The 27,242-nt window shown below is 41.3% G+C and overlaps 1 protein-coding gene across 4 annotated transcripts in view; it reads left to right on the forward strand.

The window, feature by feature from the left end:
* Window positions 1-27,242, forward strand: part of HMCN2 (hemicentin 2) — a 222,500-nt gene that overhangs the window by 180,768 nt on the left and 14,490 nt on the right. For all 4 annotated transcript variants that reach the window (XM_056812558.1, XM_056812559.1, XM_056812560.1 and 1 more), the window contains 10 exons: window positions 3,144-3,334; window positions 7,067-7,280; window positions 7,512-7,646; window positions 8,443-8,633; window positions 10,342-10,423; window positions 11,253-11,522; window positions 13,796-13,945; window positions 24,490-24,627; window positions 24,786-24,907; window positions 26,115-26,352. In XM_056812558.1, coding sequence (XP_056668536.1) covers window positions 3,144-3,334; window positions 7,067-7,280; window positions 7,512-7,646; window positions 8,443-8,633; window positions 10,342-10,423; window positions 11,253-11,522; window positions 13,796-13,945; window positions 24,490-24,627; window positions 24,786-24,907; window positions 26,115-26,352 — 1,731 coding nt within the window. The remainder of the gene's footprint in view (window positions 1-3,143; window positions 3,335-7,066; window positions 7,281-7,511; window positions 7,647-8,442; window positions 8,634-10,341; window positions 10,424-11,252; window positions 11,523-13,795; window positions 13,946-24,489; window positions 24,628-24,785; window positions 24,908-26,114; window positions 26,353-27,242) is intronic.

Raw genomic sequence — 27,242 nt, forward strand, 5'->3', positions numbered from 1 at the left:
TGTCCCTTGCCCATTTATCAATTGGGGAATGGCTTGATTTTTTGTACAATTGATTTAGCTCTTTATAAATCTGAGTAATTAGACCTTTGTCAGAGGTTTTTATTATGAAGATTTTTTTCCCAATTTGTTGCTTCCCTTCTAATTTTGGTTGCATTGGTTTTGTTTGTACAAAACCTTTTTAATTTAATGCAATCAAAATTATTTATTTTATATTTTGTAATTTTTTCTAACTCTTGCTTGGTCTTAAAATCTTTCTTTTCCCAAAGATCTGACAAGTATACTATTCTGTGTTCACATACTTTACTTATAGTTTCCTTCTTTATATTCAAGTCATTCACCCATTTTGAGTTTATCTTGGTGTAGGGTGTGAGATAGTAATCTAAACCCAATCTCTTCCATACTGTCTTCCAATTTTCCCTGCAGTTTTTGTCAAATAGTGGATTTTTGTCCCAAAAGCTGAGATCTTTGGGTTTATCATAGATTGTCCTGCTGAGGTCACTTACTCCGAGTCTATTCCACTGATCCTCCTTCTGTCTCTTAGCCAGTACCATATTGTTTTGATGACCACTGCTTTATAGTATAGTTTGAGATCTGGTACTGCAAGGCCCCCTTCCTTCACACTTTTTTTTCATTATTTCCCTGGATATCCTTGATCTTTTGTTCTTCCAAATGAACTTTGTTATGTTTTTTTCTAATTCAGTAAAAAAGTTTTTTGGTAGTTCGATGGGTATGGCACTAAATAAGTAAATTAGTTTGGTTGGATTGTCATTTTTATTATATTAGCTCATCCTACCCATGAGCAATTAATGTTTTTCCAATTATTTAGATCTAGTTTTAATTGTGAGGAAAACATTTTATAGTTGTTCTCATATGGTTCCTGTGTTTGTCTCAGCAGATAGATTCCTAAGTATTTTATATTGTCTAGGGTGATTTTGAATAGGATTTCTCTTTCTAATTCTTGCTGCTGAGCTGTGTTGGAGATATATAGAAATGCTGATGACTTGTGTGGGTTTATTTTTTATCCTGCAACTTTGCTAAAGTTGTTGATTATTTCGAATAGCTTTTTGGTTGAATCTCTAGGATTCTTTAAGTAGACCATCATGTCATTCGCAAAGAGTGATAGCTTGGTCTCCTCATTGCCTATTTTAATACCTTCAATTTCTTTTTCTTCTTTAATTTCTACTGCTAGTGTTTCTAGTACAATGTTAAATTCTGATCTCTTTGAGATACAGACCCAGTAGTGGTATTGCTGGGTCAAATTGTAGGGGGGGGGGAATCTTTATTTCATTATGATTGATTTTCCTTGTAATGCATTTAAAATACATTTCTTTTTATGCAATTAAACACATTCTCAGATGAGGTCTGTGGGTTTTTACCAGTTTGCCCAAGGGGTCTATGACACAAAAAAGGCCCTATAATAAAGAGTAAAAAAAGAGGTAAAAAATAAAGCAAAACTAACCAACATATTGAAAAAGTCTAATGTTATTGCTTTTCATACCATGGTTCCCTAATTTTGAAAAGAAACAGGAAGAGGTGTTTCCTTGGATCTCTTCTTTGGGGTCAAGCTTTGTCATTACAATTTTGTAAATGTTCCCCTTTATTTTTTTGATTGGAATTGACTTTATTATTTTATAAATGTGAATTTTACAAAGCCTTTTACAATTAATGATCATATCCTCCTTCATGGATTTTTGCATCTGATGGAGACAGCTATGAGCACACTTCAAACTTGGTTGCCTGTTCAATGTCGTTTTAGTTATTGATATGTGTCAACCATGGGTAAAAAGTAACAGTCTTAACTATACAGTGTAACAACACATAAACTCTTGTGAAGAAATAAAACTTTTTTTTTTCTGTTCTTAAAAACAAAAGAAACTGCCATCTCTTGTGGCTGAAATGTACTCCGTGGCACTGTGAAACTGCCTGGCCAGAGTAGGTTATGTTCCCCTTTATGAGGACTGCTGGAATGGAGAGGCTTCTAAGAGGAGCCTCTCTCTGGTGGTAGCTAGTATTTGACTATCCATGATGAGCTTTTAATTCCCTTATTCGTGAGCTTGTCCCTAGGGAAATCCCTACATGTGCACATCCACTGTTAGCTGGTGTGGGCTCAGAAACCACTGAGAGCGGTGGCTCAGTTCCCAGTGCATCTCCCAGGCTTGCCTATTCCTCTTTGCTCCCCAACATCTCCTGCTTCTGATTGGCTGCCTTTTCTACTTTAGAAGAGGATTGAAAGTTTCCTGGGGAACTGGGTGACCAAGTTTGTTAAATCAGTAACTTTTCATTTTATACCTGCTGCTATCTCCTTATCTAGGAGACACTATTGTATTCATTCTTCAGAGGCTTTTTCTAGAGCTGGGAATGTGGCCATAGAATAAACAGAGGTATTATCATAGACCATGTACTTAAACAAAACCTAATTAGGAGGGCAAATCTACCCTTTGGCTTTGGGGATTATATGCCATTGGGAGTAATCCAAGTCAGTGATCCTTGAATGAATGAGTCTGTCCGGAAACCTCTGTGATATTTGTTGTGGCAAGAGAGCTAAAGTCAAAGTTGGAGAGTTGGGTTTGGATCCTGGTGGTTCTTCCACCAGACAAGGCTTGAGCAAGGCACATAATCCTCCTCTCTGGGCCTCACTGTCCCCCTCAGTAAAATAAGGGAGTTGGACTAGTTGGCCCTTTCTCGGATTCTATAACTTCATGCAATCTGTTATATCTACAGATTTGAACTGAGGGATATCGATAGGGGCATAGGATACAGAGTTCTAAAGGGCCAAAGATCTCATTGAATCCAATTTGTCATTTTACAGATGAGGAAACTGAGTCTCATGAAGTTAACTACCTTGCCTAGGGTCACATAGTACTTAACTTAATAGTTAGGCACTTAATAAATGTCTATCAATTATTGGTATAGCTGATAATAGTAGAGCCAGGAATTGAAGCCTCATTCTTTTTACTCCTGATGTATGATCTTTCCACTAAACCACATGGGCTCTCTGTGAGCAAAGCCCACCAAGCTGGTTTATAGGTCATGGGCAAGAGGCGGGTTAGAGTCACCAGAGTAGATTCCTGTCTGGAGGACTATAGGAAAGAGATTATGACTGAACCCCAACTATCTCTGCTTCCTTCTTTTGTTCCTGACAGTCCCTCCTGTGATCAAGGGTGGGCACTCTGACCTGTCGGCAGCAGAGGGTTCCCAGGCTCTTCTGCCCTGCATAGCCCAGGGCATCCCAGAGCCTCACATCACCTGGAAAAAAGATGGGTTCGTTGTGCCCAGTATGGAGGGGAAATATACCATCCAACCATCTGGGGAGCTGCTAGTGAAGAATTCGGAGGTGAGTGGGTCAGACTAGTGTATTCATGAATCGTTAAAGGGAAGACTGTGAAGGGCATCCTAGATCCAAGCCAAGAATATTTGTGTCTGCATTTTTCTACATGGATGAATAGGGAGTAGTAGCAGAGACCTAATAAGCTCTTGGATTTATCTTTGAGTTTAGTCTCCTGGAAGTGTACATGATGGCTTTGGAGATAGTGATAGGATGAGGAGTCTCCTTATTAGAACCCTCTAGGAGACTTCTCCGTCCTGGGCCCACTCATGTATCTCTCCTTTTTTCTCTCCTGTGGGTTCCATGTATTGGTTCATCTACTCCTTTCCACTGGCATTCCCGTTTGTTTCTGACCATGATTTCCTTCCTCCCTGGTCTACTGGGGAATGAAACACAGTCTCTCTGAGTCTTTTCCTTTCTAAAGTTACATCTTAAATTTCCGAAGTATGTTTTGTATTACTCATCACAAAGAGGAAAGAGACTGACTAAAAATGAAAAACAAGCCCAAACCCCCACCAACTTATTAGAAACTTTGCAATTCCTACAGTCTAAGTTCCTGCTGCTATTTCTTGCAATTTCATTAGAGACGCTTCTGTCTCTGAGTTAGGAGATAGCAAAACAATAAGCAGATGGCAGAATCAGGTTCCAGATTCCTTTCAGTGGGTTATAATAACAAAAGAACAAATCTAACAAAATGAAATTTATTTATTTATTTTTCCATTTGAACTAATTTATTTAGTCAATTTAGAACATTATTCCTTGGTTACAATAATCACATTATTTCCCTCCCTCCCTCCACCCACTCTTTCCGCAACCAATGCGCAATTTCATTGGGTATTACTTGTGTCCTTGATCAGAACCTATTTCTATGTTGTTGTTTACACTAGGATGTTCATTTAGAGTCTACATCCCCAATCATGTCCCTTCGACCCATGTATTCAAGCAGTTGTTTTTCTTCAGTGTTATTTCTCCTACTATGTTTCCTCTGGATGTGGATAGTGGTTTTTCTTGTAGGTTCCTCCTACTTGTTCAGGATAACTGCATTGCCACTAATGGAGAAGTCCATTACATTCGATTGTGCCACAGTGTATCAGTCTCTATGTACAGTGTTTTCCTGGTTCTGCTCCTGTCACTCTGCATCAATTCCTGGAGGTTAAGACGAAATTTAATAGACAAAGATGTCATTTTCATAGCCCTGGGTACAAAAGAATCATGCAAATTCAGGAGAGATGTAGCCAGACAATAATTCCTGCTGTTTTTCTTTCTTTTTTTTAAAGACCTGTTAGTTTAAATAAATGGCAAAGTGGCTACCAACAATTCTGATATGATCTCTGGATACTTAGTGTCAAAATGGAAGGGGATAGTGTTATTGTATTCTGTCTCAATCAGAATACATTTGGAACATTATATCCAGTTGTGGACATTATCTTTTAGAAAGTATATAGGAGTAGCTGGGTGATTCAGTGGATATAGAGCCAGGCCCAGAGATGGGAGATCCCAGGTTCAAATTTGGCCTCAGATACTTCCTACCAGGGTGACCCTGGGCAAGTCACTTAACCTCAGTTGCCTAGCTCTTACTGCTCTTCTGCCTTGGAACTGATATTCAGTATCAATTCTAAGAAAGAAGGTGGGAGTTTAAGAAAAAAAAAGGATGTCAACGAACTGGAACAAATGAGGGTAATTATGATTTGCAAGGGAGCAAAAATCATTTCAAGAGGGACAGAGTGCTAACAGCTACAAGATAGCCAGCTTGAGAGATATGAAATATTAGAATACTAAAATCAGTTAAGGAACGGAGAAGAACTTATATGGGATTCTAGCTATATTTGAATATTTGAAGAAAGGACTATGATGTAGAAAAGGATTTTGACTTGTTCTTGTCTCTGAGAAGTAGACTGGTAGAAGTGAAAGCATTGAGTTGGAAAGGAGTAGATTTTAGCTTGATAAATGGGAAAATGCTCTAATAATTCAAGTGGAATGGAATGCCTAAGGCAGTGAGGAGTTCCTCACTACTCTTAATCTTCAAGTAGAGATTGGATGATCCTAGATCAAGGATACTAGAGAAGGAACTCTTCCTCAGATGTATGTTGGGCTACTTGGCTTCTAATATACTTTCAATCTCAAAGAGTCTATGATTGTAAGACCTAAGTTCCAAGTCCTAACTATACCACCTATTGGTTATATCACTTCAGGCAGATCCAAAGCTTAGTTTTTTCTTCATTAAAAAAAGAACTTATGGGAACAGCTGGGTGACTTAGTGGTCGAGAGCCAGGCCCAGAGATGGGAGGGCCTGGGTTCAAATCTGACCTCAGATACTTCCTGGATGTGTGACCCTGGGCAAGTCACTTAACCCCCATTGCCTAGTCCTTACAACTCTTCTGCCTTGGAACCAATACATAGGTTCTAAGATGGAAGGTAAGGGTTCAAAAAAAAAAAAAGAAGAAGAATTTGTATCATACCATTTACTCATAGAGGGACAGCTAAGTAGTGCAGTGAATAGAACACTAGGCTTGGAATCAGGAAGACTCATCTTCCTGAGCTCAAATCCAGCCTCAGATAACTTACTAGCTGTGTGATCTTGGGAAAGTCACTTAACCCTGTTGGTCTCGATCCCTTATCTGTCAAATGAGCTGGAGATGGAAATGGCAAACCACTCCAGTATCTTTGCCAAGAAAATCCCAAATAGGATCACAGAGAGTCAGACATGCCTGAAAAACTACTGAACAAATTTTCTCATAGAAAATGAATTGGACTTATTTGCAAGCCAAGATAGTGTTGATAGTTTTGAAGGACTGGAACTCATGAGATTCTATCACACTTAGTAATTTTCTTTTCTTTCTTTTTTAAAGCACTTAGTTTTCAACACATAAGATGGGACTCAGGCCAACAACTTCTCTGGATCTAAAGAAGTCAAGAGGAAATAAACTGAGAGTAGGGCTGGGCTAGAGTGCTCAGGCTACCAGTTATCATCAGCACCCTCTTCTTCTTAAAACTTTTGTGCCCATTTTATATTTACCTAGATCAATCAGTCCATTAACAGACATTTATTGCTTATGGTGTACTTATGATGTACTAAACTCTAGGAATACAAAGCTCTTCCCCCAATGAAATAATTCCCACCTTAAGGAGCTTATATTCTATTGAGGGTATTGTTGTTCAGTTGTTTTCAGTCATATCCAGTTCTCGGTGGCCACGTTTGAGATTTTTTTGCAAAATACTTTTTTTTTTGCCATTTCATTTCCAGCTCATTTTACAAATGAGGAAACTTGGGCAAACAGGGGTAAGGACAGATTCAAACTCAGTAAGATGTCTTCCTAATTCCAACCAAGTGCTCCATCCACTGTATGTGGATAGATAGATAGATAGATAGATAGATAGATAGATAGATAGATAGATAAACACCTACCTACAAATAAATACAAGGTAACAACTAGGGGCAGAGGCCTCTAACAATTAGAGGATACTGCTGGTGTCAATGTTACTACTTCCCAGTAAAACATAAGCTCCCTGAGGGCAAAGACTTTTTCTTTTTTGCCTTTGTAGCTTAGCATCTAGTACAGTGCCTAGCACGTAGTAGGTGCTTAAAGCTTGTTGAACTGAATTGAATTCTGACCCTTTTTAGAGTATAATGATTCATTTTGAGCCATTGAATATCATCCTAAATAATTTCCTGCATAGGGTGGAGGGGAGAAAATCCCCCCCAAATACAGATGTGACTGACCTCTTTCCTTTCTCCTGTAGCGGCGGGATGCAGGGACATACACGTGTATTGCAGAGAATGCTGCTGGCCATACAAGCCGCCGAGTACACCTCTCCATCCTGTCCCTCCCCACCTTCACCACACTGCCTGGGGACCTGAGCCTCAATCATGGGGATAGGCTGTGGTTGCGTTGTACTGCCCGGGGGAGCCCCACTCCCCACATCAGTTGGATGGTCAACAACAGGCTGGTTAAAGGTTTGGGCTTTCCGTGGTTAGAGGGCAAGGTGGGCTCAGGGGAACTGAGTTGGAAGGACCTGTGAATGTTGGATGAGGGGACCATTCCTGTAGGCCAGCTCACTAAGGCAGACAAGATATGGAATAAAGAAGACAGGAATGGGAAAAACAGAAAACCCCAGACTTGAAAGAGTGAGGGTACCAGAAAGGAAATGGAGATGTGGTTCTTGACTTCTTCTCACCACCCTACAGAAGGCGTGTTGGAACAGGATGGGGGCAGTACATTGCAGCGGGCAGCCGTCACCAGGGAGGACAGTGGCACCTATACCTGTTGGGCTGAAAACATCGTGGGCAAAGTCCAGGCTGTCAGTTTTGTCCATGTGAAAGGTAGCACCCAACGACCTGGCTCCCCTCTGTACCCTCTGTTAGGACCAATGGACTGATGGGCTTCTGATATGGGACAGAAAAGCTCAAGTGGTTGTAGAGATATCAGTATAGTTTACTGACATGCCATCACTATCTCCCGATCTGCCCTTATTCCAAGAGCTCCACAAGTAGTAATATACATAATGTCAACATTTTGGTTTTTTTCAGAGGCAAATGAATTAGGACCTATCTGCAAGGGGCAGAGTGATGGTGATGACTTTAAAAAATCAGGACTAAAATTTAAAAAGAAAAAAAAAGATCAGGACTAATGGAATCCTCTCAGACTTAGCTTTCAATGTATTAGAGGAATCTCAAGCCAGCAGCCTCTGAGGTCTCAGGAAACCAGGAAGAAACACATTAAATGTTTCTGTCTCTCTTGCTGAAATATAAAAAGCTTGTGAATAGAGTTCTTTCCATTTCCCAGAATCTAGCACAGGGACTGGCACATAGTAAGTACTTAAAACATGCGTGTCAACCGATTAAAGTGCTTTGAAATCCTTTAGGGATAAGGACTGGTGAAACCTAAAACAGTGTTGCATGTACATTTCCCTCTGAAAATCTTTTGATGGTATGGAGTTGGGGGTAGGGAGCTTTGGGGCAGGGGTATTCCAACTTGGAATATTATCTGTTGCTCCTATCCCAGCTGATGGGTTTCAGGTAGTGATCCAAGTCACTCAGTTCCTTGATGAAGGGAAAGGGGGATGCTGACCCTCTTTTCTAGTCAAGCTCCTTTCCTCTGACCATCATCCCTCTACAGAGGCACCAGCTCTACAAGGCGAGGCCTCCTCCCACCTGGTAGAACTTTTGGGTGACAGTGCCCGATTGGACTGTGCTGCCCGTGGTGACCCAGCACCTGTCATCCGCTGGATCAAAGATGGCCTCCCAGTGCTCAGCAGCCACCATAAGCACCAGCTGCAGAATGGTTCCTTAGCCATCCACAGGACTGTGGTAAGGCCCAGCCACTAGGCTCAGGGTAGGGAAGGATAAAATCAGGGATATTCCTGAGTCTCTCCTTATTAAGTCTAGATTGCTGAGGGGATAGCCTGGTGCAATATCACACCCATGCTGCTGTGATAGAGAAGGGGTCTCCTAATAGTGATGGCATGAAGATATCAGAAAAAAAACCTCTGGGAGTCTTCCTGACAGTCTCTCTACTTCCTTATGGTATAGTGGAATAAAGGACTAGATTTGGAGTCAGAGGCCTTGGGTTCAAGTCCAGCTGTGCCATTTCATGCCATATAGATATGAAATCTATAAATTAACCAAATATAAAAAGTCATCAGATTTTTAAAAATTGGAGAATGAAAGGTTAGACAAATACAAATAAGGGAGGAATTCACAGCTAATCATGAGATAGAAAAAAAGACACAAAAGACAATAAAAACCTTGCTTGTCTAAAACAAATCACTTTATCTTCTCTTGATTTGTTTTCTCATTTGCAAAATAAAGAAGTTGGATTAAATAATCTCTAAAGTCCTTCCCAGCTCTAAAATATATTTCCTACTGGGGTCACTGAAGGTCATTTTGGGGAAAGTAACAATTCTCTTACATGGCCTCACCCCCCATTGCTTGTCAAGAATAACTCTAGACACCCCTAGCTTTATCACATTTTGGCCTTATTCAGAGATTTTTCTAACCCCTTTTGAATCCTAGGACTTAAAACTAGAAAGAATCTTAGACATTCTCAAGTTCAGCTCCTCTTCCCCATTTTCATATATAAGGAAACTAAAGCCCAGCAAGTTTAAATGATTTGCCTAAATCCAAATAGATAGTAACAGAGCTGGGATTTGAACCCAGGTCTTCTGACTCAGAGACCAGCACTCATTATATGAATCTGGAACCTCCTCATATTTTCAGTCTGTATCCTTTCTTGAGGGAATGAGAGCTTAGATCCCCTCTGGGTAGAGTGGGAGTTTTCCAGTGTTTAAAACAATGTTTGGTACATAGTAGGTGCTTAGCAAATGTTTGTTAACTGAGTTCATTTGTTAAGACAGTAGATCTCTTTTGAACTTCTACTAGGGCCTCCTCCCCTAGTTCCAATATCTGAGATTTGGAGGTCTGACTCTGTGATTTAAATGATATAGCATATTCCCAGATTAGGAAAATTCCCTTTATCTGGGTGGGCTGACACCTTTTCTGCAATTTAAGGATCTTTAAGAGTTGTCTAATGCAGGGGTAGATAGGTAGCACAGTGGGTGGAGTGCCAGGCCTGGAGTCAGGAGAACCTGGATTCAAATATGGGCTCAGACACTTCTAGCTGTGTGACCCTGGGCAAGTCATTTTATCCCAAATGCCTAGCCTTTGCCCTTCTGTCTTAGACTTGTTACTAAGACAGAAAGTAAGGGTTAAAAAGAAAACCTGCCTAGTACACTGAGAGTGTACTTATGCCTAAGGTCTCACAGCCAGTATATGTCAGAAGTGGGGCTGGAACTGAGGTCTCCCTGGACCCCAAGGCTAACTCTATCCATGCCATCCCTTGGATACCCACCTCATGCAGGGCATGAGCCTATATTTAACCCATCTAATCCCCTAATGATTTTCTAGACTTAAGCTATAACCCTTCTTTTCAGATCATTGTGTCTGGAGACAGATTGGTCTTGAGATTCCTGTTCCTCCCTACTAAGTGCTTCCCTCTCTCACTCTTCTCCCTTCTCAGATGGAAGATGCTGGGAGTTACCATTGCCTGGCAGAGAACGAAGTAGGTGTGGTGGAGAAAGTGGTGACCCTCATCTTGCGGAGTGAGTCTGGTCCTTTCGTGTCTATCTAACCCCTGGGCTGCCTCTCCCCACCAACAGGCTCAAGTGAAACAGGGCTGGGTTTGTGGGAAACAGGTTAGCCAAAAAACGTTGGGGCATCCCCAGTGATAATCTGAGAACCCAAGGTAGAGAGAGGTCTTGTATGTCAGGGTTTATTGATCTGCATGGTTGAAGTTGTTGATTTCCTTGAGGCTCAGAGAAGGTGGAAGTAAATGTGTGGGGGACATTTAGTAGTGAAATAGCTAGGACTGGGAATGGGAGACTCATGGGATCATCACTTTAGAGCTAGAAGGGGCCTCTGAGAGAAACAAATCTAACCCCATCATTTTACAGATGGGGAAGTAGAGCACTTAAGTGACTTTCCCAAGAACATACAGCTAATAAGTGTCTGAGACAAGATTCAAACCTGGGTCTGGGGTGATGGGATGTTAGAAATGAACTCAGAGTTTCTTTGCTCCAGTTTATCTCCAATTTACAGAAGAAAAAACCCAGAAGAAGCAAAGTGACATATTTAACTTTCTTTCCTCAATAGCTGATTCATGCCAAGCCCCCAGCAGAGTACCTACTAGATTGTTTTCCCTAATTGGAATCAAGAGTTGAAGTCACAAGTGAATAAGGGTCACAGTTTCATGACTCCCAGCCCCACTCCCCAACAGCATAGCTGATATTTATGTATGAACGAGCTCTCATCCCTGACATAGAATCGAAACTCCTTGAGGGCAAGGCCTGCTTCATTTTTGTCTCTGCATCCCCAGTTCCTGGCATAATCCTTGGGAGCTTAGTGAATGTCTTCTGATTGGCTGATCCTCAGGTGCCCCCATATTTGTGGTGGAGCCCCAGGATGTGGTAGTGAGAGCTGGTGGGACTGTGGTTCTGCTGTGCCAGGCAGCAGGAGAGCCAGTACCCACGGTGGAGTGGACCCACGATGGACATCCCATTCGGGTCAACCAGCGGCTCCGGACCCTCCCCAATGGCAGCCTGCAGTTCAAGGGTGTGGAGATGGACGATATGGGGGAATATGAGTGCGTTGCTCATAATCTCCTAGGCACTGCCACTGCCCATGCATTTGTGGCTGTGAAAGGTACAAGTCACTCGGAGATCTCATGGGGGCAGGATCTCAACTTTCACGTGTCTTGCTTCTTTTTCTCGTGTCTTTTTCTTTTTCTTGCTTGTTTTTCTCCTCAGATATATTCCTTCTCCCAGTTTTAGTCAAGAATTCTTATAAATGTCCTGCCAAGGCAGCAAGTTCAGTAGTTAGACTTATAATGTGAACTCAGAGGATCATCAGTTTAGATGTGAAGAGGATATTAGATGCTGTTGAGTATGCAACCTCTTCATTGGACAGAACGAGAGACTGAGACTCAGAGGTTAAGTGACTTGCTCAGGCTCACACACACACACACACACACACACACACACACACAGAGTAAGACTCAGAGTTGGGATTTGCCTCCAGCCTGACTCTCCATCCACCATAGCACATTGCCTCTCAGAATGAGAAGGGACCTCAAGTAGTTCAACTTTGAAGCTCAGTGTATGTCCATTTTTTTCCTAATCTCTTACCTCCATTTTTTAAAAACCCTTACCTTTCCTTCTCTTAGAATCCTTTCTCAGACACCCAGGGTCACAAAGCTAGGGAGTATCTGAGGCTAGATTTAAATCCAGAACCTCCAGTCTCCAGGCCTGATTCTCAATCTAGGGAGCTACCTAGCTGTCCCCGTTTAGCTCCATTTTCTCGATACTCTGGCTGGTGTTACGCTGTTTGAGTGACACATTTCCTTTCTTTGCCAGCTTTTCCTTTGCCAGAGCACTGCCCTTTGTCTGTACCCTCTTCCAAGGCCCTTTTCCCTTCTGGGGAGTGGTCTATTCATGTCCTCTGACTGGGGGAACAGGTTGTGGAATGGCTAAATGTTTGCTCAGCAGTCACCTCAGCTGGTACTGAAGACCAAGTTATTTAATTGCTTAATACGTTAACCTATCAGACTAATGAGTAGACATACACTTGATGCCTCTGCAAATTGTCTGGCTCCCCAGCCCTCCTGAAGGGTCGCCCCGCTAGGCCTCAATTTCTTAGTTCCTGTTTCCTTCTAATGAAGATCATTGCAGGCTCATTTCCCTTAACCTCCTTCTTTTCCTGGCCTTCTCCCTCTCTTGTGGAGGATGTTATTAAGGGACTTTTGAGGATGGGAATACATTTCATAAATGTTCAACTTTAGCCCCTGTGAGTTGCTATCACTTCTTAGAAAAATAACTCCAGACCTTTGATTTGACATTGTGGGGAGGGGGGTGGTTTAACGTTCTGTGTTTTGTTTTGTTTTTATGCATCAGAGGCAATTGGTTACTGATTTCCCCTGAGATCCCCTAAGTGGAAAGGCAGGATAGTGTCTGCATCTTGTCCCCTGGCATGCCATATGCCCAGTTTAGACAGCTGGCCCACTTGCCTGAGGAAGTACTCCCCCGTGCTTATGATGTACATTTGATTAACCCCAAGGAATGAAGCCGGTGCTTCCAGACAGTCTGGCAGGTGGCCTGACAAATCAACCAGACCCAAGCAACAGGCACGTCCTTGAGCTGTTGCTGGAGCTTGTGACAGGAATGGAGAGTAGAGAAAGCTTTGCCATGGGGACGCTGGACTTCTTGGCCTATAGAACTACCTCCCTTGTTGATAAAACAATGGCATTTTATTCAGTTCCTCCAAAGCATTACCATTTCCACAGAGTGTTAGAACTGGAAGGAGCTATATCTTCTGGAGACAGCTAGGTGGCTGAGTAGCTAGAGCACTGGGCCTAGAGTCAAGAAGACTTGAGTTCAAATCCTGCCCCAGCCATTCTCTAGCTGTGTAATCCTGAGCAAGTTACTTAACTTCTGTTTGCCTAATCTACTAGAGAAGGAAATGGCACACCACTCCAATATCTTTGCCAAGAAAACCCCATATAGGCGCATAACTGAACAATACCAAAATTTATTTTTTTAAATTTAATTTATTTAGTCAATTTAGAACATTATTCCTTGCTTACAAGAATCATATTCTTTTCCAATTTTTGGCCACCACAAAGAGCGCAGCTTTGAATATTCTTGTACAAGTCTTTTTCCTTAATATCTCTTTGGGGTACAAACCCAGCAGGGCTATGGCTGAATCAAAGGGCAGACAGTCTTTTAGCACCCTTTGGGCATCGTTCCAAATTGCCCTCCAGAGTACTACCAACATTTCTTACAGATGCAGAAACTAAATCACAGGAGAAAAAATCACTTGCCCAAGGTTATCAACCAGTTGACTGGTGGCAGTCAGGTCTCCCCTTACCTAGACCTCATTTTGTGATAACGCACTATGTCCTATCTTTCCTTTGTTCATAGGAGACCCTCGAGGGAGCCGGGGCAGGATGATTGGTGAAATCAATGGCCAGGAATTTGGTGTGGCCTATCTCAACACCAGTGTGCTACAGGAAGATGATAATGGGGCCACCACAATCCAGAGCAGCATCAACAACATCCCCCCAGAAGTGGGTAAGTTGGGTTCTTCCTTGATATTGGAACCAAAACCTGATGCAGGACTGCCCACAACCCCTCCCCAACAGCCAGGTAAGTCTGCCAAGAAATGGATTCTGTAGGGTATTTGAGCCCCTGCTCTAGATAAAACAACCCCCTTGATTCCATCAAAGTCAAATTTCAAGTACAAATTACAGAAGGAAAAATAGGAGTTAGAGTCAGAAACTCTGAATTTGAAAATCCCTGATTCATCTGTTCATTAGCTGTGTTACCTTGGGCAAGTCACTTGACTCTGAGCCTCAGGTTCCTCTTCTATAAATGGAGACAATAATAATAGGCATAGAGATATTTGTGTTTATATGTGTATATATATATGTATATATCTAAATAATAAATATGGGTGTGAATATGTAATGTATGTATATATGTTTTTATATATCTCTATCTATTTATCAATTTGGTCCTAAGGTAGATGATGATGATGATGATGATATCCCCATTTTACAGATAAGAAACCTAAGACTGAGTTGCCAGTGGTTAGTCAGTCAGCCAAAGAAATAAACATTTCTTAAGTGCCTCCTGTGTGCCAGACACTGTGCTAAGCACTGATGATAGAGGGTGGGGCCAAGATGGTGGCTTAGTAGCAGTGAAAGCTGGGACCACTTGAGAATCCTCTCAAACAAACCTTAAAATATTGCCTCAAAATGGCAGAAGTCACAGAACCAATAAGAGAATGGAGTGAAGGGGCTCTGCTGCAGAAAACAACTTGAAAGATAGGCAAAGAAAGCCTATTTTCATGGAATAAGGGGGAACTGGAAGTAAAACTACTCACAGAGGAGTGCAGGCCACCCAGGTTCCAAACCTCAGCATGAAAACCTTGAGACTCTAGGGCCTAAGCCAACAGCTAAACACTCCACACTCACCCCCTTGAAGTCCTAAGTCATGGCGCAAGCCTGTAGTGAAGCCCCCAAAGTCTCTTAGTGCTTGATCCTTTCAAGCCTGTACTGAGGTGAAGCTCAGGGCAAAATAGCTCATAGTGCTCTAAGTCCTGCAAGTCATCAGCAGAGGAGACTGAATCAGCAGTTTTCAGAATTCTCAGCCCACAGGCAAAAAAAAAAAAGCTGCGAAAATGAGCAAATAATAAAAGATTGAGTAGGGAACCACAAGGAGAACAAAGCAGACATACAAAATTTCAAAGGAAAATGGAAATTGGTCTCAAGTAGTAAAAGAGCTCAAAAAGGAATTTAAAAAATCAAATAAGAGAGGTGGAAGAAAAATGGGAAGAAAAAATGACAGAAAGAAATGAAAGTGATGCAAAAAGAAAATAACAGCTTAAAATGTAAAATTGGTCAAGTGGAAAAAGAGGCACAAAAATCCAATGAAGTTAAAAGTTTAAAAAAAAACAGAATTGATCTACTGGAAAAGAGGTAAAAAAAATCTAATGAAAAAACTTCTGTGAAAATTAGAATTAACCAAAAGTTCATGGGAGAAAATCATTTTTAAAAAATTAGAATTGACCAAAAAGAAGCTAATGACTTCATGAGACATCAATAAACAATAAGACAAAGTCAAAGGAATAAATATAAGAAAATATTAAATATCTCATTGAAAACACAACTGACTTGGAAAATAGATCCTGAGGTGATAATCTAAGAATTTTTGGACTACCTGAAAGTCATCATCAAGAAAAAAAAATGCTTAGACATCATATTATAAGAAATTGTCAAAGAAAACTGCCCTGACATCCTTGAACAAGAGGATAAAATAGAAATTAAAAGAACCCACAGGTTACCTCCTGTAAAAAATCCCCCAATGACAACTCCCAGGAATAGTATAGCCAAGTTCAAGAGCTCCCAGGCCAAAGAGAAAACACTAAAAGCAGTTAGCACTGAAGATATAACGTTGTTTTTTTTTAAAAACCAACAGTTCTGCCCTCAAGGAGCTCATAGTCTAAATCAGGGAGTCAACAGGCAAACACTTATTTACAAACAAACTATATGCAGGATAAACAAATGGAGATCATCTCAGAGGAAAGGCACTAGAATTAAGAGGGGTTTGGAAAGGCTTCCTCTAGAAGGTGGACTTTTTTTAGCTAGCACATGATGGAAGTCAGGAGGCTGAGATGAGGATGGAGAGAATCTCTCCAGGCACGGGGAGAAAATGCCCAGAGCCAAAGAACAACAAGGAAGACAGTTTCATTGGATCATAGAGGAGATGATAATGTATTAGGGTATAAGTAGCCTGGAAAATTGGTGGGAAGCAAGCTATGGAAGGCTTTGAATTCCAAACAGAAGGCTTTATATTTGATCCCAGAGATGATAGGGAACCAATGGGATTTGTTGAGTAGAGGGTGACATGGCCAAACTGGCACTTTAGGAGGATCATTTTGAGTAGAAAATGGACCAGAGTGGTGAAAGACTTGACGCAGGAACACCAAGGCTTCCCAATAGTGATCACTATCAGTGGCAGATTTTTTTTAATACTCTTATCTTCCATCTTAGAATCAATACTATGTATTGGTTCCCAGGCAGAAGAGTGGTAAGAGCTAGGCAATGGGGGTTAAGTGATTTGCCCAGGATCACCCCAGCTAAGAAGCATCTGAGTCCAGATTTGAACCCAAGACCTCCTGTCTCTAGGCCTGGCTCTCAATCCACTGAACCACCTAGCTGGTCCCAGAGGTAGACTTTGTACCTAGGCCTCTCTGATTCTAAGTCTTCCCACTTTACCATACCAAATCTCATGCTAGCATTACATATATCACCAAGTCATGAGGAAAGCATTTTATAAATCTTAAACTACTAAATAAATTAGTGCTATTATGGATAGTTATTATACTGATAAATGACTTAGTTTTTAGAAAAATAAAACAAATTGATTTAGTATCAGACCCAGATGCTTGGTGGCTGAAATCATTTGTGTCATCTGAAGGCAGTGAATTGTCTTCCAAATCATTACTTTACAAACAATTTGTTCCTCCCATTTGAGGTGGAAATGTTTAGAGAAGCACCAGTTATTGTAATCCCTGCTGTGGGATTACCAAGCACTTAGATAGGAACAATATCAGGGAGATAGATGGCAGTGTTTCTGGGTAGAAACTGGGGGAGAGGGAATGGTAAATAATGTTATATGGACTATTTGAAAAAGCCTTTTAAAGATACCTGAGCTCTGTGGAAGAGCCCAGACCAATTTTTAGCAAATGGAGTGGATTAATATTCAGTTCACTTAAAAACACAGAAGGCCATTGCCAATTCAATGACAATTGACTTTTTTTAAACCTTACCTTGTTTTAGAATCAATACCAAGCATCAGTTCCAAGGCAGAAGAGCAGTAAAGGCCAGGCAGTTGGGATTAAGTGACTTGCCCAAGGTCATACAGATAGGAAGTATCTGAGTCCACATCTTAACCCAGGACCTCTGTGTCTAAACCTGACTCTCCATTCACTGAACCACTTAGCTGCCCTTTCAGTGATACTTTTGTGCCATTATTTTAGCCTACTTTGAAGATGAAGGGAGAGTTGCTGATGAAATGTAAAGAAAAAAACCCACTTAAGTGCTTCCTATATACCAGGCATTTTGCTAATTCTAGAGAAAACTTAACAGATTCCTTTCTAATGGTATCTCAGTGATTTGGCCTTCCCAAGTGGCTTCTTGGTAGCCCTGGGTTTGGGGGTTGGGGGTGGTCAGATGCTAGGTCAGCACTAAAGAGGGATGTACAGTCCCTGGTAGGAGCTGACTCAACTATTACCAGGGTGGCTTCTTTGAAGCCAGCCTATTCAGGGTTGGCTTGCTTTAATAGTTGGGGAATCATTAGACTTTGGCCCAAAGGTTATTTGGATCTCAACTTTGCCTGGGGGTGACCTGCTAAACTTCACACACTCAGCTGGTTGGTCCATCAGGAGGGACAGCTGCGGAATTCTGACTGCTGGCTCAGCAGAGTCCTTAAGGGTTTCCTTGGAGAACAAATTGGGTCACAAGGAGGCAATGAGCCATTCCCACAATCCAACTACTCTCTCCTGAATTTGGCTTGTAAGCTCTGGTGTGAGGGAGCCAGTTCATAGAGGTCTCCAACTTAGAGATCTTGTTCTTTCCTGGTAGGGGAGGCAGTCTAAAGGTGGACAAAAGAAAGTCAAGTGTGGGAATGATCACAATTCCATATTTTCCCCCTAGTACACTGTAAGTTTCTGGAGGTCAGGCACTCTTCTTCATTTGGTCTTTAATACCTTGTACTTTGAACAGTGCTTTGCTTATAGTAGGAACTTCATAAATGTTCACTAGATTGGATTGGATTGAATTGGCCACTGGTTCAAATAGCCACTCTCTCAATACTGCTTTAAATACGTTAAAATTAAATACATTCTTTAAATACTCTCTATACCAGGCCTTGAAGGATAGGAATCTTTAGGCATCCGAACAACTATGTCTCCAACACAGTGTCTGGCCCAAAGTAGGTGCCTAAGAAAAGCTTATTGAGTCAAATTGAATTTCACAATGCAAATCAATAAACTGGCTGATTCTAGCTCATAAATGTGAGTCTTCTTGGATCAGGTAAATGCAATTAATTCCCCAGGCCTGATCAGCTTTGGAGAAATAGAGTTTTAAAGCCTAGACTGCACAGGGAGCAGAAACCTCCTAGACTCAGCTCAGAATAAGCCTCTTTAACCAATTGGCATTCACTGAGTAGATTCTATGTGTTTCACAACATGGCATAGTTGAATGAACTTTGGACTTAAAGCCTGAGGACCTGGATTCAAGTCTTGGCTCTGACCTTTACCAGCTCCTTGGCATTGGAGAGGCTACTTAACCTTTCTAAGCCTCCTATAAAATGGAAATAAAGTACTTGTAACCATAACTGCCTAGCCTTTACTGTTCTTCTGCCTTGGAACAGATACTTAGTCTTGATTCTAAGAGAGGGTAAGGTTTAACAAAAAGTGTCACTGAATTGGCAATGTCCTTCTGTGACTTTAAGTGAACTGAATATTAATCTATTCCATTTGTTATGAGCAAAGCCCCTTTGTTCATGACTTAAAACACTATGCAAATATGAGTTATTATTATAGGCACAAAGACTGTAATATCACTTCCCTTAAGATTGTCCAAGGTTGAGGGCAGCTGGATGGCTCAGTGGATTGAGAGCCGGGCCAAGAGACGGGAGGTCCTGGCTTCAAACCTGGCCTCAGACACTTCCTAGCTGTGTGACCCTGGGCAAGTCACTTCACCCCCATTGCCTAGCCCTTACCGCTCTTCTGCCTTGGAACCAATACACAGAATTGATTCTAAAATGGAAGGGAAGGGTTTGTGTTAGAAAAAAAGAAAAGATTTCTGCAATATTTATTATAATCCTCTTCACCGCTGATACTGCTATCACCTTAAGTCAGGCCCTCATTACTTTTTTAAAATTATTTTTTGTTCTCAGGTATCTCCTCTTCCTCCTCTCCATGTAAAGGTATCACTTGCCAAGATAGATAGATAGATAGATAGATAGATAGATAGATAGATAGATAGATAGATAGATAGATAGATAGATAAAACTGTACCTTGCGTGTTTCTATTTATCAGTTCTTTTCCTAGAGGCAGATATTCATAGTTATTCTTCAAACAATATTTCTGTTCCTGTGCATAATGTTCTCTTGGCCCTCTTAGTTTTATTCTTTGTAATTTCATGTAGGTCTTTCTGTGTTGGGTTTTTTTTTAATAAGCCTGCTCATCATTTCTTATTGTATAGTAGTATTTCATCACAATCATGTGCCTCAACTTGTTCAGCCAATTGAAGGGCATCCCCTCAATTTCCAGTTCTTTGCCATCACAAAGAGAGCTGCTAGAAGTATTTTAGAACCTTTAGGTTCTTTTCCTTTTTTCTTGATCACCTTAGGAAACAGTCCTAACAGTGTATTTCTGGGTCAGAGGGTATACCCAGCTTTATAACTCTCTGGGCATAATTCCAGATTCTTCTCTACAATGGTTACTTCTTGACTGGATGATTTTAATAGCCTCCTTACTGATTTCCCCACATGCAGTCTCTCCTCATTTAATCCATATTCACACTTTGTCAGATTTAATCTTCCTGAAGCACAACTTTAGTCATGTGATTCCCCTCTTCAAAAAGCTCCTGCCTGCAGAATAAAGTCCATTAATCTTTAGCCTGACCTTCAGAATTGGCCCTAATCTACCTCTCTGATTCCATCTCACAATAGTTTGCTTAATGCACCCTATATCAGGCTGGACTATGTACTTGTTATCCCCTGGACAATGCCTCTGATTTCCAGCCCCTGTGTCTTCATTGGAACTATTTTGTTTTCTGGAAATGGCCTTTCTCCATTCCTTTATCTACTTATCAATCATTCAATTAACAAGTATTTATTAAACTGTATCCCCCAAATGATAAATGGGCAAAAGATAGGAACAATTTTCATATGAAGAAATGAAAGTCAAATATAGGTTTGTGAAAAAAAATGTTCTAAAACACTTCTGATTAGAGAAATGTAGACCAAAACAATTCTGAGACATCATCTCACACCCATCAGATTAGCTAAAAGGACAAGGGAGCAAAATGATGAATGTTAGAGGGAATATGGAAAAGTAGGGGCACTGGCCCACTCTTGGTGGAACTATGAATTGATCCAACCATTTTGGAGAGCAAATTGGTATTATGCCCAGAGAGCTATAAAAAGGAAAAGAGCCTCTATGTTTCAAAATATTTCCAGCAGCTCTCTTTGTGGTGGCAAAGAACTGGAAATTGAGGGGATGTCCATCAATTGGGAATGATTGAACAAGATGTAGCATGTGATTGTGATAGAACACTTTTGAGCCATAAGAAAGGATGAACAGGCTAATTTTCTTTTAATCTTACAAAGAACTACATGAGATTGATGAACAGTGAAATGAGTAGAACTAAGAAAATATAATATATAGCTACAGAATTACTCCTTGAAGAAAAACTTGTGAATGTTCATCTTTAGTGGATGAACTGAAAAATGGAAACAAGAATGTGTGTGTGTGTGTGTGTGTGTGTGTGTGTTTACTGGACGATGCTATCTATGACATAGGGAGGGGAAGGAGGGGATGAGATTCTTGGAAATAAGTTCTATTAATAAAAAAACAAAAAAACTCTAAGTATACACCATTGGGGCAGTCTACAACGGCTACAATGCCAGGCTTGGAGTCAGAAAGACTCATCTCCTTGAATTTGAGTCTGACCTCAGACACTTATTGGCTGTGTGACCCTGAGCAAATCACTTAACTTGTTTGCCTTAGTTTTCTCATCTGTAAAAATGGACTGGAGAAAGAAATAGCAAACCACTCCAATATCTTTGCCAAGAAAATCCCAAATAGGGTTATAAACTGAATACCACCACATGCCTGCCACTAGTGTGAGGTAAAGACAAAAATGAAATGATTTCTGCTATCAGGGAGCTTATATCTTGTCAGGCAAGACAACACGCATGCACACAAGCATATGTTAAATAAATACAAAGTCATTTTGAGGGAGACAGTTCTATTAAGGAAGGCTCCACTTAGAAAGTAGCCAGTGAGCAGAGCTTTGAAGGAAATTAAGGATTCTACAAGATGGAGATGAGGAAGGTTTACATTCCAGGCAGAAAAAGACAGTCAGTACAAAGACTCAGAGATAGGAAATGGAATGTTTGCATTAAAAAAATAAAACCAATTTGTATGGTAGAGTTTTTGTGAAAAGAAATGTGTTACCTATATAAAGCACAGGCTGGCTAGTAATTGGGCAGCCTAGATTGCTCAGTGGATAGAGAACCAGGCATGGACACAGGACATCCTGGCTTTAAATCAGGCCTCAGACAGTTCCTTCCTATGTGACCCTGGGCAAGTCATTAACCTCAGTTGCCTAGCCCTTAGCACTCTTCAATTCTAAGACAGAAGGTAAGGGTTTAAAAAATGGTAGCTAGGAGGAAGAGGAGTAATAGTAGTAACAGCAATAGCAGTGGTAATAGTAAGGATGAAAAGGTAAGTTGAGGCCAAGTTGGGAAGGGATTTAAATCCAAATGGAGTTTTTATTTGATCTTGGGGGAAATAGGGAACCACTGGAAGGTATTAAATAGGAGGGAGACATGCTCAGACCTGTGATTTAGGCAAATCACATTTACAGCAGTGTGGAGAATGAACTAGAAAAGGGGGAGACAAGAGTCAGACCAACCAATTAAGGTTTTGCAATAGTCTGAGTGAGAGTCAATGAGGACTTGAACTTGGATGATGGTGGGCTGAGTAGAGAAGGGGAAGAAGCAATTACCTGTTGAAATCCTACCCACTTTTTACTGGATTAAATGCCATCTCACACAGCCTTCTCTGATTCCCACTCCTATCCTACAAGGTAGATGGAATCTCCTTCTCCCCCACCCCCCTTAGATTTTAAAAGTTTATTAAATCTTTACTTTCTGCCTTAGTTATGACAGCATTTACAGAACATATCACATAGTTGAATCCCTAATGACATACAATCTCATATCATTCTGTATAATTATTTCACAGGGAGAATTTCATTTATTCAACTAGATTGTGAGTTCTGTGAAGGTAGGGATCATATTCTAGACTATGTATTCGCTGTACTTTACTCACTGGGTGATTTTTTTTAAAACCCTTACTTTCTGTCTTAGAATAAATACTAAGTATTGGTTCCAAGGCAGAAGAGTGATAGGGGTTGTAAAAATGGTGGTTTCTGAAGTAAAAATAAAGGTTCTCTCTGTGGATTGTGATGGTGTATCAGTGGAGTTTAGAGTTTCTGAAGCAGGATCAGCATATGAGGAGAGCCCAAGCTGGACTGGAGCTAGCTTCTGTCTTCCTCTCTCCTCCCTGAGGGAGGCAGTTGTCAGTTGCAGCACTGGGTTCTCGGAGGAAATGGCTGGTGGGGAATTGAAGACAGGCTTCCCCTACCAACTAAACCTAAGGATGTCCTCAGTTCTTCTCCTACAGAGAGGATCTAGAGACAAACCCCAGCAGGGGCTTTGCCTCAGAGGGAGTTGGCTCAGATGACTCTCTGTTGTTCTTGAATCATATACCTTTTCAACCTATATCAAGAAGCTTAGCAAATCTGACTGCTTTATAAAGATTTCAATGGAGGATCGTAGGGAAACTGAGTGAAGGAAGGTGGGGATTGGTTACATTTTCTACATGTTCTCTCACCTGGGAAGTGAGGTTTTCACAACCCCAGGCTTCTCCGCCCCATTTTCCCAATTAAATAATCACACTATTATTTTATGTAACTATCTGGCCTAAGAAACTACAAAGAGATAGGTGCAAGAAGGCAGGAAGGGGCAAGGGAGCTGGGCTCTCTTTTTCGTGAGTCCACAGCCCCACTTTGGGGTTTGAGGTATCTTCTCCTCAGTTGAGAGGTGGATGGAGATATCAGACAGATGGCAAGTTTGTGAAATAGTTTGAATACAGGAACAAGATATTCTCTGGTGACTCTTGGTAAAATCCTCAGTCCGGGAATAGATCTTGCCAGGTCAAAGACTCAACTCAAAAGGCCAAGAAGGCCAATAGAACTTTCTCAGGTCAGTTTCCTTTCCCAGAATCCTCTGCTCTGCTCTCCAACCAATGCTGACTCTCCACTCAGCCCTGATGCCAAGGTTCCAAAAATCTTTTGTGCACCCATCCTTACAGGATGAAGCAAATGGGGTTAAATGACTTTCCAAGGGTCATAAAACTAGGGAATGTCTAAGGCTAGACTTGAATCCAGGTCCTCCTGACTCAGAGCCTAGCTTTTATCCACTGTGCTACCTAGCTGCCCCTGTGATCTCTGTTTTTTTAAAAGTACTTCTTTGTATTCCCCCCCCCCTTTTTTTAATCACATTCTGCTTTGGACCATTGGAGTGTGTGTGTGTGTGTGTGTGTGTGTGTGTGTGTGTGTGTGTGTGTTTGTGTGTTATTCAAAGAATCATAGGATCATAGATTTAGAGCCTGAGGTGGAGGAAATCTTAGAGGTTAACTTTTCCAACTCTTCCATTTTACAGAGGAGAAAACTGAAGCCCAGAGCATTAAAGTGACTTTACCCAAAGTCACACAGGTAGTAAGTGGCAGAAACAAGAAGCCCAAGTATTCTGACTCCATATCTAGTGCTCTTTCCATTTTCCCACATGGCCTTTCCAAAAAGTTGTGCCCATCTCTGGGACACACACTCAGAGCCTTTGCCTTATGAGACGAAGATATGATGGGCTGCCTTAAGAAGGCATTGTTCATTTTAGCCTCTTGCCCAGTACCTGAGATACAACCTTACATATAGTCATCATCATTATTGTTGTTCAGTCATTTCAGTTGTATCTGATGTTTAATGACCCCATTTGGGGTTTTCTTAGCAAAAGCACTAGAATGGTTTGCTATTTCCTTCTGCAGCTCATTTGACAGATGAGGAAATTGAGGCCAACAGGGTTAAGTGACTTTCTCAGGGTCATATAGCTCACAAAGGTCTGAGGCTGGATTTGAACTCTCAGTCTTGAGAAATTGGGAAATAAGATACATATTCAAAAGAAGATAATACTATATGGTAGTGATAGAGTGGACCTTGTCCTCTAAGCCTGTTTATCTTTTCCTTCCTCTCTTCAGGACCACTGATGAGAATTCTTGTGGTTGCCATTGCGCCTATTTACTGGGTCCTGGCAGGGCAGAGTGGGGAGGTTCTAAATGGCTATTCTCTGACCAAGGGCAATTTCAGGCAGGAGTCCCAGGTGGAGTTTGCTACAGGTAAGCAGACATTGTCTGGTTTGATCGTGGAAAAGAGGGGAGGGCAAGACTCAGAACTGAGTTGGTTTGGGGGGCATCAGATGTATTGTCAGGGCTTCCCTTTGTCCAACCTCTTTCTCTCCTTGATGACTCATGTTGTGGATGGTGGGACATTGCAGGGGAACTGCTCCACCTGACCCAGGTGGCCCGGGGTTTGGACAGAGATGGCCTACTCCTCCTTGATGTGGTTGTCAATGGTTTTATCCCTGAGGCGTTGGCTCTAGCCCAACTGCAAGTGCAGGTAAGGATTGTCAACTCTTTTGCCCTCCCCCATGATCCAGAAACCCATGGGAGAATGGAGTTGGTGGGAAAGAAGGATTATTCTCTATAGCCCTTTATATTTCTAACAAAAAATACTTATAAATGAATAGCATCGTCACGTATTTGTGGCACCTGAAGGAAACAGAAGGTGATATTCCCTGGATGCCTAGAGGTGACTGCTGAAGGCATGTGACCTTGAGAACGTGGATTTTTCTTGTCAATCTTTCACGTCCATTGATATGAAACAATAGGCCCATAGAGGCTGTTTAGTATAATCAAAGAACATTTGGTCTTAAGAGTCAAGAGATCTGAGTTCAAGTCTCAGCCCCAAGGGTCTCTAAAACTGTATATATCATTCTCATCTTTCCATGGTGTCTCACTTATCTCTTTGCCTTATCAGTCCTGCCAAGACGAAGAGGAGCCATTAGAAGTCCCTGCTATTTCTATGTAGGAAGGGGAGGATTTTAAAAACCTAGAGGATTTTTGTTTTGGTTTGGTTTTTTTTGCACTAATGCTAATGTGAAACTATAATTTGCAAAATTTCATATGTATAATGAGTATCATTTCTTGCCTTCTCAATGGGTAGAGAAGGGGGTGGAGGGAAGGAGAGAATTTGGAACTGAAAATAATTTTTTAAAAGAGAAAAAAATTCCATAGAATATTGTTATAAAGAAAGCATTCTTTAAATCAAAAAGGACGGTATCAATGTGAGCTATAATTTCGGTTGGAAAAGGCCTCAGAAATTCTTTTTAGGCTTTTTAGTTTAAAGATGGGAAAACTGAGATCAACTAGGTAGTACAGTGAATAGAGCAGCAGGAGTGGTGAGAACCTGGATTCAAATGTAGCCTCTTAGCTGTATCATCCTGGGGCAACTCTGATTGCCTAGCTCTTGCTTTTCTTCTGTCTTAGAAATGATACCAGGAGAGAAGGTAAGAGATTAAAAAAAGAAAAGATGGAGCAACTGCCACTCAGAGAGGTTAATTGATTTGCCCAAAGTCCCCCAGCTCCAGAGATTTAGTGGAAGACCTGAGACTAGAACCCCAGTCTTCTGACTCTCAGTTCTAACTAGTAGAGTAAGAGACCCAGGGCAAAGATCCCATTTGAGGTTGTGGAAGGCCTGAGCCCAATCCTGACACATCTCCCTTTTCCTTACCCCCTCAACCCCAACCCCTGCTTTCTTGCTCTAGGATTTTCAAGAACGCTATGTGCAGATAGGACCTGGCCAACTATATGTGGGCTCCACACAGACCTTCTTGAAGGACGGAGCCCCTACTCACTTTCGCTGCAACCATACAATCCAGTATGACTCTGTCCTGGGGCCCCAGCCCCAGCTGGTGCAACACCTTCGTGCCACAGAGGTCAGTTCAGCCTTTGACCCTGGGGAAGAGGCTCTCCGATTCCAGCTCACCACAGCTCTCCAAGCAGGTGAGAAAGTACAGTGATATCCCCCTGTCACCATCCCCTCCTATGCAACTGTCTTATCTTGGTCTAGTTTTCTGAATGCTTTAAAAATCACCCAAAGGAGCAGCTAGGTGGTTCAATGGCCTGAGAGCCATTTCATTTTTGTCTTTACTTCACACTAGTTAGGAAGTCCTGAGTTCAAATGTGGCCTCAGACACTTCCTATCTGTTTGACCCTGGGCAAGTCATTTAATGCCCATTGTCTAGTTCTTATGGCTCTTCTCCCCTGGAATAATAGTTAGTATTGATTCTAAATCAGAAGGTAAAAGTTTTTTGTTTTTAAACCCCCAGTGGAAGTCCCAGGGCATACATAGAGTATAGAACACAGTCCCTAGCCTCAAAGAACTCACAGTCTAGTTGGGTAATTGAAATTCACCCTGTGAAATAATTATACAGAATGATATGAGGTTGCATGTCATTAGGGATTAGACTGTGATATGGACTATAAATGCTGCATAAATTCAGGGAAAAGAGAAATCACTGTGGTATAGAATGATCAATGAAGGAAGATTTGGAATTTGAGCTGAACATTGAAGGAGGGGCAAAGTTTGGATAAATAAAAGGAAGGGAGAAAGTATTCCAGGGGTAGAAAATACTTGGGCTAATACACAGAGGCAAGAAAGCATAAAGATGTGTAAGGAGACTAATTAGAATGAAGCTGAGGATTAGTAGCATGATGTATTAGGAAACAGGTTGAAGATTTAGGTTGGTTAAATGAACAAGGAGATGGAATTTGAGCTGGTTTTGAAAGACAGATAAGGATTGAGTAGGGGAGTCTTCAATGGTGCAAGAGGAGAAGTATTGACTCTAAAGAAAAAAGATCCAGATTCAAGTCCCACACCTCTTGTTTAGCAT

This window comes from Monodelphis domestica, chromosome 1 (genome assembly GCF_027887165.1).
Source record: "Monodelphis domestica isolate mMonDom1 chromosome 1, mMonDom1.pri, whole genome shotgun sequence".
Classification (NCBI taxonomy): domain Eukaryota; kingdom Metazoa; phylum Chordata; class Mammalia; order Didelphimorphia; family Didelphidae; genus Monodelphis; species Monodelphis domestica.